Source organism: Peromyscus leucopus, chromosome 5 (genome assembly GCF_004664715.2).
Source record: "Peromyscus leucopus breed LL Stock chromosome 5, UCI_PerLeu_2.1, whole genome shotgun sequence".
In the NCBI taxonomy this organism is placed as follows: domain Eukaryota; kingdom Metazoa; phylum Chordata; class Mammalia; order Rodentia; family Cricetidae; genus Peromyscus; species Peromyscus leucopus.
Window position 1 is genome coordinate 112,218,849 of NC_051067.1, and position 12,296 is coordinate 112,231,144.

The 12,296-nt window shown below is 42.6% G+C and overlaps 1 protein-coding gene across 1 annotated transcript in view; it reads left to right on the top strand.

Moving 5' to 3' along the window:
* The first annotated feature begins 2,921 nt into the window (after positions 1-2,921).
* Hydin (HYDIN axonemal central pair apparatus protein) overlaps positions 2,922-12,296 on the top strand; it is a 362,032-nt gene continuing 352,657 nt past the window's right edge. Inside the window, exon 1 of the mRNA XM_028891069.2 lies at positions 2,922-3,023. Coding sequence (XP_028746902.2) covers positions 2,936-3,023 — 88 coding nt within the window. The 5' untranslated portion in view covers positions 2,922-2,935. The remainder of the gene's footprint in view (positions 3,024-12,296) is intronic.

The window sequence follows — 12,296 nt, forward strand, 5'->3', positions numbered from 1 at the left end:
AATTGGAGTGTGGGAGGAGGAAAGGAGTGTCTGACACTTCTGTGGTTAAGGAATGTGTCATTTTTTGAGAGTCCTGGAGGGAGCATATCTCCATAACTAGGAAACTATTAAGAAATGAGGTCAGATAGGCCCCCCCTTGTCTGGCTGGGCTTTGTAACTTCTGGGGACCTGACAGTACCTTCAAAATGTCTTAATATTTGTGCTTCTGTAACAAAATACCTGAGACTAGAGAATTTATCAACAACAGAACTGTACACACAATTAATTTGTATTAATTTTCACAGTTCTGAAGTTGGGGAGTCCACAATCAAGGTTCTGGAAGGTTCATTGTTCTGGGAGAGCCAGGTTTCTGTTACTAAGATGTACTATTTGGAGGGGAAGAGTACTGCATCCTCTCCTAGCAGAAGGTGGAAGTGGGAGACGGGAAAACCTCCTCCCTGAGCCCCTTTATAAGGGTGCTAATGCCATTCACGAGGGGGCAGCTCTCATAGCCAAACCGCTCTTTGGAAGCCCAACATTGGTGTGGGTTTGGGAGGCTGTTGCATTCAGCTCTCCTTTGCTGAGGTCTCCTTGTCCCACTAAGCTCCCCTCCTAGAAAGGACTTCAATGGACCCAGTACAGTTTCTGGAGTAGCCCACGTCTTGTGCTGTAGAATGCTCAAACCAAATAAAGAGGAAGTGGGGAGGGGTGGGGTGAGGATGGGGGAGAGGGTTGTTTCCCACCTAGCAGTTCCTCCTTTGCTTTGCTGGGGGAGCCTCATGGGCTCATCTCTCTTGCCCTTCAAAGTCTGCCAGCGGGGTCCAGAGCCAAGCCTACCGCACCCCTTACACAGTTTAAATTCCTGCAGACAGCACAGTTTAGTTTACCCCAGGGTCTCCTGAAAGCCCCATTCTTTTGTCGGGAGGTTTCGAGGATGTCAGGTCTCAACCCTGTCTGAGGGAACCTTCCCTAGTGGCTCCCTCCTGACCCCGTGCATGCTCAGTATGTGCAATAAGCTTGTGGGAGATGTCTGCCTTGTTTTCTTTGTAAAATATTGGTCTACTTCCTCGATTTGAAATTTGCCATTCCAGATGCCAAGCCCCAAATGACTCCTGAAACATCGTATTGAGAATTCATTTGTGTATTCAGCTGGCGGGAAGCTCCTAGTGGAGAGGCGTTATCAAATGCACATTTAAGGCCAGCCACATCTGTAGCTTAACATTCTAACAGAGCCATATGAAGCAGTAGAAAATACAAGTAATATTAATTTTAATAGCAGTCTATCCAACCTAGTATATCTAAAACATTGCCATTTTAATATGAAGTCAATATTTTTAAATTAGCAAAGAGGTATTTTTTGTTTTTCTTTTGCTCAAAGTCTTTATGACCCAAATTTACATCTAGTCCACCTTCCTGCTGGGACCAGACACATATCGAGAACTCAGGGCCACAGGAGCTATTGAGTTCCAAGAGTCAGCTGTAGTGGACATACTATCCAGAGACCATAAGCTTCATAGATAGAGCTGATGTCTGTCTTGATGGCTTTCTATCAGTGCTCAGTAGACAGTAGGTAGTCTACACTTGTGACCTTGAATTGAGATGTAATTGAAAGAATAAAGAAACTATCCGGGGTTGCACAACAGCTTTGCACAGCGCTCAGAGTCTAAACCATCCAATTCTGCACACAATTAATTCACTAATAGAGTAATTCGAAGTCCTGAAGGCAGATTATTGCTCTTGTTTTCTCCCACACCCCCACAGTCAGCCCCTGATTCCTGGTATTGTGGTGTGGAACTTGATGCAGCCAACAAGTGTTTGTTTAGTGTTGGTCTTGGACCAGTTACAATTTTATGTGCTGGGATACAAATAACACAGTCTGCGCTGATGGAGCCCACAGGGGAAAACTATCTAACAAAATCTGTGAAGGAAATAAATAGGGTGACGTGATAGGGTGTGACAGGGGACAGGAGCACCAGATACTGGTGTGGGGGCAGTTCTGCAAAGAGCCATCTCATTATTTCTTATCACCGTCCTTCATATCTCACTGTTGCAGCCTCACTGACCTCTCCTTTTCTAGACTGACCTTTCCTTTTCTAGACTGACTCAAACTCAAGTCTGCCCTTAATGTCCGGTTTCTGTTGCATCTTGCTTTCTCATTGACCTCTCCATCACTTTTATCTTCCCATGCTTCAGCTCCTGTGCTGTCTCCTCAAAGAGGCCACCCCTGACCATCCTGTCCAGCGATCAACACACTCACCACTCTCCATGATTTGACCACGTTATGCACAACACTATCCTGTGACCATGTGTATACCAGAAGTCAACTCCTGGTGAAGCCTTCTTGGCAGTTGCAATCTTTCAGTGCCTAGACTATTCCCCTGATGACTAATATATAACCAATAATCATTGATCAAATTAGATAGGCCTTTTTAAAAATTGAACGGGTGAAGGAAGAACACTAGTTAAAGTCTTTGGGAGATGTCTTAGGGTCCAATTTAAATAAATGTAAATAAACTCTGCGTAGAATACCACTTTGTTTTCTGTCTCAGAAAAGGAAGATGGGCTAATCATCTGGAAGTTACTTTGGGGGATGCTATGGGCTTCCAACTCCTTCAGCACGTAACTGACGGGCATTCAGGGACCTCTGGAGGAGGTCAAAGGACCTCTGGAGGAGGTCAAAGGACCACAGGATGAACATTCCTGTGGAAATGGGGATCTAGTGTATCCTGAAGAGGCAGGTGTTCACGGAGATCATGTGTGAAGTGGCTTTGAAAAGCCGGGAAAGGTGTGACTAATAGCGTTGGGATGGGAGTGAAGCCTGTGTCCCAAGAAACGAAATAAAATGTATGACTTCCGTACCTGGCGGTTGCTAGGGACGCCCGCCTTCTCCAATCATCGCTTCTCTTGCTAGAGTGTGAGCCGCTCTGCGGTTGCTGTGGCAACAGACGGCAACAAGATGGACCCCGCGGCGGCGGAGCCAGAAAAAGAGGGGTATAAGAGGTGCATCGACTGTGAGGCTAAGCCCACTCTCCGAGGGAAGCGGGGTGAGGAATTGACGTGGGATCCCGGGTGCACAGAGGTCACTGGATCTCTCAATGGTCTTGGGGTGAAAGTGGAATTACGGGGACTGATGACCCTGCCGGTCCTTGGCGCCAATGTTCACCTTGTAACTTTAGTTCTTGGATTTCTGTTCTTGATTCCTGCCTTGAAGCACCTGAAAGGGGGTAACCTCGCTTCTAACTTCAGCTTTGGGCCAATCACTTTCAGCCTTTCCTCCCTAGGGAAATGGATAGCAGGTCCCTGTCACTCCTTTCGCTCTTCCTTCCCCCCTTCTCAAAATGACCCCGAAGATGGCCAATTAAGAAAGAAAAGAAGGAAAGAAAAGAAAAAAGAAAAAAAAAAAAAAAAAAAAAAAAAAGGAAAACACTCAAGCGTGCTTTACTTGTGCGGTCCGGTGACAAAGTGACAAGACGTCAACAAGGTTTCCTGTTCGCAGTTCTGCTCAGAAAGTGCCCCGTGCTTGGGACTAGGGACTGGTCTTCTTTAGGTCTGCGCTGCCCTCGGAGCCCTGGGCTCCGTGTGTTTGAGTTTCTTGATTCCGGCCTCAGGTGGGGTTGTTTCTTTTTCATTTCGGAACATTACAACCACCCGCAAGTTAACTAGACGATCGTTCTTGGTTTTTTTACCTTCACTTTAAAGCAAATGAAGCCCCACTCCATGTCTAGTACAAACTTGCTTTTCAGGAAGATTGTAAAACAAGATCTCCATTTTAAATAGGTGTAAACAGTGCACTCAAGGGTTACTGTGTTAGAAATCAGACCTTAATTAAGGTCAAAGTTGAAAAAAGTTTTTTTGTTGTTGTTGTTTTGTTGTTGTTGTTGTTTTTTAAAGGCCAAACTCATGCAGGATAACTCAAGAGCAACCCAGTCAGCCGTGGAGCCAACAAATAGCTTTAAATGTGGGACTCCTTAAGGAAATTTCATAAAATGTGTTAGACGTTTTCCAATTTGCCATTACAAACCAGTGGGGGGGGGGCGCACCCACTGCGCCATTGTTCTTTTGCATTTTGGGGTTCCCCAGTTCACACCAGTTTTCTTCCTGGAGAGCACTGAGGGCATCGTCATTGTCTGAATGGGGTTCACCCTTAGCTTGGTGGGGGGTCCGTTCTTACTGCCATGCGCTCAGACCGCTGTGATTTCTGTAGCCCACATGACTGTTCCTGCCCCATGGTCACCCGCACAGGCCCACCCCTTAATAGACCTGCAAAGAAAACCATCCGACTCTTTTAAAAGTCACCTTTTTTGTTTTCTGATAGATCTAAGTGTGAGTATAGTCATCTTCATTGTCTGCATGTGTCGCTTGCCCCGAATACTGAGGCATACTTGAAATGATCATTCTTTAAAACTTCAGCCTTTCTTTCTGATGGGAAAATAATGGTGGTCACTTTATTTTTATTTCCCTGGATGACAAGTCGGATCAAGTAGTTTGTGACTGTTCATTGACAGCTGCTCTAATGTGAATCGGCTGTCTTTTAAAATGCAGATGTCCTTTTTGTATTGATTTCTAGATCTCCTGTTTAGCTTTGTCAACTCCACAGCCTGGAATTACCTGAGAAGGGAGTCTCATGATTGGCTTGTGAGCATGGCTGTGGGGAATCATCTTGATTGACTGATGTAGAAGAGCCCAGCCCACTGTGGGCCACACCATTGCTTAGCAGGTGGCCCTGGGCTGCATAAGAAAGCTGGCTAGGCATGAGCCTGCTAGTGAGCCACCCAGCAGTGTTCCCCTATGGATTCTGCTTCAGGGATCTGTCTGACTTCTCTCAATGATGGACTGTAACCTATAAACTAAAATAGAACTTTCCTCCCTGCAAGTTGCTTTTGGTCATGGCGTTTGTCAAAGTACCAGAAAAGAAACTAGAGCATTGGGGGCACTGGACATACTCAGGATATTAATACATTGTATGTTTCATTCCGATAAAATTAATATTTCCTCCCTGTATGTTGATCATAGAGTCAGCTGTCAATTTGACACAAGCCTTTATTTATCTGGGAAGAGGGAACCTCAACTGAAGAATTATCTTGATCAGACTGGCCTGTTGGGCATTTTCTGAATTGCTAATCAATGTAGAAGGGCCAAGACCACTGTGGGAGGTGGATCCCTAATAGACAGGGAGGCCTGGGCTGTAAAGAAAACTGGTTGAACTGGGCAATGGTGGTGCATGCCTTTAATCCCAGCACTTGGGAGGTAGAGGCAGGTGAATCTCTGAGTTCAAGGACAATCTGGTCTACAGAGCAAGTTCCAGGACAGCCAGGACTACACAGAGAAACCCTGTCTTAAAAAACACAAACAAAAAGCAAAACAAAACAAAAACCAGAAAGAAAGCTAGTTGAGCAAGCGAGCAAGCAGTGAGCTGCATTCCTCCACAGTGCCTGCTTTCACTTCCTGCCTGCATTCCTTGATGATGGACTGTAACCTGTAGGCCGAATAAACCCTTTGCTCCATAAGTTGCTTTTGGTTAGAATATTTATCACAGAAACAAAGCTATTGTGGAATATTGGTTAAAGATTATTACACTTTTTATGCTATGGAACATTTGTTTAATGATGCAAAGATATGTTGCATTCGTTTAACTCTGTGAAGCTGTGTGACTTAACCTGCCTAAAATACCTGATTGGTCACACACACACACACACACACACACAGAGAGAGAGAGAGAGAGAGAGAGAGAGAGAGAGAGAGAGAGAGAGAGAGAGAGAGAGAGAGAGAGCTGAATGGCCAATAGCTGGGCAGGAGAAAGGATAGGTGGGGCTGGTGGGCAGAGAGGATAAATAGGAAGAGAAGAAGAATAGGAAAGGAAGAGCAAGAAAAGGAGGAGAGGGGCATGCAAGGGGCCAGCCACCCAGCTACACAGCCAGACACAGAATAAGAAGGAAAGAAAGATACACAGAAATAGAGAAAGGAAAAGCCCAGAGGCAAAAAGTAGGTGGGATAATTTAAGAAAAGCTGGCTAGAAATAAGCCAAGCTAAGGCCTGGCATTCATAAGTAAGAATAAGTTTCTGTATGATTTTTTGGGAGCTGGGTGTTGGACCTCCAAAGAGCAAAGAGTAAAAAAACAACCAACAACACCAAGCTAGAACAGTGTTCTTAGCTATTTTTTTCATGAAATTGTATTTAACCTAAATAACAACAAATAAATGATAATTGTTCTTTGTGGGCCTATAACACACTAGTAATTATGTTGTACTATTTTAAAAGTCAGATTTATTGACATGTAATTTGTACTATAAAATCTCTCCCATTTGTCTGTAAAATTCCACAAGCCGACTTTAATAATATAAAGTCGTGTGATACCACAGCCTACCACAGTAAGTATATAGAATTATTCTAGTAGTTCAAACAGTTCTCTTGTATCTGGTTCTAATGGGTCCTCTTTCCCTACCTCCATCCTGTGACAATGATCTGACTTCTGATTCTGTACTCTCCAAATACATGGAATCATAAAATTGTAAAACTTTTATCTGACTTGTTTTATTTAGCATGTTGTATCTGGGATTTACCCACATTGTTGTATGTAACAATAGTCCATTCCTTTTTGTTGTTGAGTACTATTCCATTGAATTGGATATACCATTAGATGATGAACATTTGAGTTGTTCCACTTATTGGTTACTATGAGTAAATAAGTCTGCTACAGTCATCTATGGGTCTTTGTATTATTGTATATTTTTAGTGTTTTGGTAAATAACTAGAGGTGTAGGTGAACTTTTCTTTGGGTCACTAGCTCGCAAAAAATGACATGGGGACTTATTATTAATTATGAAAGCTCGGCCGATAGCTTAGACTTGTTTCTAACTAGCTCTTGAATTAACTTAAATTAACCCATATCTTTTAATCTACATTCTTTTATGTGGCTTGGTTACCTTTACTTTGCAATACCATGCTGCTTGGTCTGTGTCTCCTGGCATCTTCCTTCTTCTTCCCAGTGTCCTCTCTGCTCCGAAAATCCTGCCTATCTATTGGCCATTCAGCTTTTTTATTAAACCAGTCCAAGTGACACATCTTCACAGTGTACCAAAAGATTGTTCCATATCAGGAGGGTTCCTGGGTTATACTGTGAACATATGTTAATTTTACAAGGTTTCTCACCACATTGTTCTTAAAGTGAGCGTACTATTTCCACCAATGTAGCGTTTGAGTTTTACCCACTCTACGGCCTTGCCAGTCATGATCATTTAGTTACTCTTAGCTATTCTTGTAGGTGTGAAATGCATGCATATGTCAGCATGTGTGGCGAGGATCAGACAAGAGCCTTCAGGAACGGCTTCTTTCCTTCCACCATGGCTTCTGGGCATGGAACTCGTGTTGTCTGGCTTGCATAGCTTTACCTGGCTGATCCATCGCATCCACCCTCCTATTCTAGTTTGAATTTGCATTTTAATAGATTCATAACATTGAACAACATTATCACCAACCTTCTTTGGTTCATATAATTGGCCCATATTTTATCCCCTTATTTAGTTATTTTTTAATTGAACTGTAAGGATATAATTTTATATATTGTTATATATAAGTAGAATTTTGGTTCCAAATTTGTCTAGACTATATATTTTTCTAGAATTGCATGTATTTGTAATTTTACAGTGACTTTTGGAATCAGGTAGCTTGAATTCTTTTTCAGAATTAACCTGGCTTTTCTGGCTCCTTTATATTTTCATACAAAATTTTGGACTATACTGTTGATGTTTGTTAAAAGTCCCAATGGGACTTTGATTGGCCAACATGTTACCAGACAGTTGGAAGAATTCTTTTGTTCTACCTTGATAGAGGCTATGACTAAGCATGGAGAAGCTCTTTAATGCTGGCCCCTGGAAGTTTCCACAGCTCAGTGGTGGATGCTGTCTCGAATAGGTCAGGAAGGGCTAACATCTTGGCAATACTGAATCCTCCAACAAAGTGGCTCTCTGTTTATGTAGGACCTCTTTAGCTCACTCAATGATGTTTTATAGTTTTAAACATGTAACTTTAATACACATTTTATTAGCTATATATTTATGATACTGATTTTAACTTTTGGTTACATTTTAATTTTTTACTTCTCTCTCTCTCTCTCTCTCTCTCTCTCTCTCTCTCTCTCTCTCTCTCTCTCTCTCTCTCTCTCGTGCATGTACATACCATGGCCAAAGTCAGTTCTCTTCTTCAACCACATGTGTCCTGGAGATCGAACTCAGGTCATCAAACTTGGTGGCAAGCTCCTTTACCCATTGAACCATCTCCCTTGCCCTTCATGATAATTTAAGATGTTTAGTTTCTGTTTTTCATTGCTGGTTATCAACTTTGTTCTTGAAACTTTGTTAACTCATAATATTAGTTTTAGTAGATTTGGGGATAGATTAAATTTTTTAGAAGTATTTACATAATGGTATAGAATAGCAGGAGGATTTTGGTCCATTGCATTGGGTACTCAGATGCTCAATTCCTACATTGTCTGCAGCCTCCAGTACTATTCGGAGTTGTTACTGTCATAAAGCAAGTGTCCCCAAATGGATGGCCATAGTTCATGAATTTTAAAATCACCATATTCCAAATCACAATATTTCAAATGGGTGGCCATATTTTATAACTTTCAAAATGATCATGAGAACCTCCCTCAAAAACTAACAAGAACAACAAAACAAAACAGAAAGCCCAGATGGTAGTACACACCTTAATCCCAGCACTCGGGAGGCAGAGGCAGGCAGATCTCTTTGAGTTCGAGGCCAGCCTGGTCTACAGAGCTAGTTCCAGGACAGCCACAGCTACACAGAGAACTCTGTCTCGAAAAACAAAAAAATCACCACGAGACATCTTTACATTCAATGTTGCTATAGACCCAGGTCCCCTGGACAAGCAGCCAGTGCTCTTAGCCACTGAGCCATCTCTCCAGCCCTAGACTGAGCCATCTTTTCTGCCCCTAGACCTGCTTTTATACTTAGCATCTTCCTTGCTTTGTCTGTCCTGTATCTTAGTCCTTTCACTCGCAGCCACATTCTTTTCTACCCTGCAGTCCACCCAGAGGACTCCTGTGATGGAAGTGTGCTCACTGTATTACCTTTTGGTTTTCAGCTTTACTGTGGTGTAACTAGATGTGACCTCCCTGGAATTCCTGGATCTCCTCCTGGTTTTGTCCCCTTGTTTTCTTTATCACACGTATTTTTCACAGTTCTTTGGGCAGTATCCTATCCTTGGGGTGATGTCTCACATTGATTTAGGGAACTCAGCCATTAATTTTCAAATACTAGTTCTGTCTCCTCTTCTTTCTTTTCCTTTCCAGGATGTTCATGACGTGTTGCTAGGCCACTTTGCTGTCACCCACACGTCTCTTAGGCGGCATTCTTTTACTTTTATCATTTAATTTTTTATTTTGAGAATTTCACACACACCCGTATATACTGGAATATGATCACATCTACCCCATCTACCCCTGTGGTTTTCCCATATTCCTCTTAACATGCTGCTTTCCCCACTTTTTTTTTTTTTTTGATAACCCCAGAGGTCCAGCTGGAGCACAAGCCTGGGGTCCCCCACTGCAGCATAGGCCTGGGGTCCCCCTGCCCCCAGAGCACAGTCCTCTGTGCTGTATTTAATAACTGAATTTCAGCTTGAGATTTAGACAGAATTTCCAACAATTTCTGGAATAGCCCTAAATCTACTTTGTACTGCGTATTTGTGCATACACGCAAAGAGTCTTTCTTAGCATTGGCTACTAAAGAATGAAACTGTCAATCAACCCTGAACAATACTGCAGATACTCTCTCCTGCATGTCAAACATCAGCCATGTTTTCTCTGTATGGAAATGTATGCACATTTGCTTTCTTCTTTAATAAATGGTAAAACTATATGTACCTCAAGGAATTATTGTAAAATAAATTTCTTTATGATTATCAGTGTTTTGTGGGTTTATGTACCCACATACCTATGGTTGTGTGAAAGTTTCCCTGGCGAAAAGGGTTTTCGAGTGGAAAATGTTTCAAGAATTCCTGTTCTGTACCATATGGTTCTATAGTTCTCTATGTCTTTAAAAATAGGAGTCCTCAGGCTAGATATGGGGGCACATACCTTTGAGCCCAGCTCTTGGAGGGATTAGGCAGGATCAAAAGCTCTTGGTCAGCATGGAATTTATACAGATAGTCATTCAACCAAATAAAAGACCCTGATAATGTGTGAGTGCTCTCAGAGGCCAGAGGAGGGGACAGAGCCCCTGGAGCTGGACTTGAAAGTGCTTGTAAGTAACCTGATGTGGATGCTGGGAACCAAACTCTGGTCCTTTGAAGAGCAATAAGTATCTTAACTGCTGAATCACCTCTCCAGCCCTAGGGATGGTTTTCTTTGTTTGTTTGGGTTTTGTTTAGTTATTGAAAGGCATATAAGCCCTGCTGCTGAATACATACCAAATGCATCCTTGTTCTGATTAGAAATTTGACTTTTAGTTTGGTGTCTTCAGTTTTGATTATGATTTGTTTCATTTTAATCTGCCGATTTCTTTTCTGTGTGGAGTTTATGTTGGTTCATTTTAGGGTGTTTTTCACTCTCTTAGCATGCTTGTTCATGTCAGCTGCCCGCTGCTTTTCCTCCTTGGAAAAGTATTTATGGGGAGTTCTTTGGTGGCTGAGATATGCAGCAGGCCTCCAGAAGGATCCGCATTTTTCTGCGCTTGTCATCCGAAGAAAGGACCTGCCCGGACTCCCTACAAAGTAAAAATCATACCTGGATACTTTTGGAGCTCACAGGTGATGTTGTTTGGAGTGCTCATGAATAAGAGAGCTAGCTGGTGACTTCAGTGTCCTGGGCACATTTTGTTTCGCTTTTCGACCTCTCTTCACTTGTCCCTGCCCCTGAGACTTCATTTGTGCTCCGCTGTGGACGGTCAGACAGAGCAGGTTTACTTCTGTTCCACCTTTGACACGAAGTGTCTGCACACTTGCACACTTTGAATGGGACTCATCCTTCAAACCTTCCCTCAGCCCTGCGGGGAGCCACAAGCAGAACTCAGTGTCCCCTTGTCTAACAGATGATCTCACAGCAGGATCTGCTCAGGTCTCCTTACCCACAGGGCTTTAGTTACATGTTGGCCTGTTTAACTCCTTGTGGTCTTTTTGGTTCTTTGATACGTTGGGGAGGCTTAAACGGGTTTGTTTTGTTTCTGCTTGATACAAGTAGCCCTGACCATGTAGAATTACCTGTGTACTGAGACTGGCCTTGAACTGTTCATTTTCCTCATCCACACCTCCTGAGTGTGGGGATTCTGGCTTCCTTCAGTAAGTCAGGCCATCTTAGAAAACAACATTTTACGAGATCAGGTTCCTTCAAAGTGGTATGGCCATAGACTAAGCAGTGGTAGAGCACGCCTTTAATACACACAAGCATGGACTTGTGAGTTCAGGCACTGGTCTACAGAATGAGTTCCAGGACAGGCTCCAAAGATACACAGAGAAACCTTGTCTTGGAAAAAAAAAGAAAACATTTTTGTTTTATTTTATTTTATTGGTTTTTCAAGACAGGGTTTCTCTGTGTAATAGTCCTGGCTGCCCTGAACTCACCCTGTAGACCAGGCTGGCCTCAAACTCACTGAGATCCTCCTGCCTCTGCCTCCCAGGTGCTGGATTAAAGGCGTGTGCCACCACCTCCCCACATTTTATTTTTTAAAAATTTATTTTGTGTGTGTGTGTGTGTGTGTGTGTGTGTGTGAGTGAGTGTTTTTCTGCATGTATGTTTGTGTACTACATACATGTTTGATGCTCAAAGAGGCCCGGGGAGGGTGTTAGATTCCCTGGAACTGGAGTTATATGTAGTTGGAAGCTGTTATGTGGGTATTGGGAATTGAACCCGGGTCCTCAGGAAGAGCAACCTGCTCTTAAACACTGAGCCAACTCTACAGCCTCCACTGATTTACTTTTTAAATTAAATTTTAAAAGAATTATATACCCTTTTTATACACATGCACACTATGCTTAGCATTACTTTTGTATTTTAGCACTATAGTTTATATGCTTTGTGAAAAACACAAACATGAAAGACTTTTTCCTCCTCTCCAGTTATCAAGCCCAATCCACAGAAGTAACCAAATTTATTAATTGTATTCTGTATTATTTATTGAGAACATCTGAGTGAGTTACTTTTGTTTGTTTATTTGTTTTGTTTTTGAGACAGGGTCTCTCTATGTAGCCCTGTTTGGCCTGGAACTCACTATATAGACCAGGCTGGCCTCATACTCACAGAGATTCATGTGCCTCTGCCTCCTCAGTACTGGGATTAAAAACATATGCCACTATACCT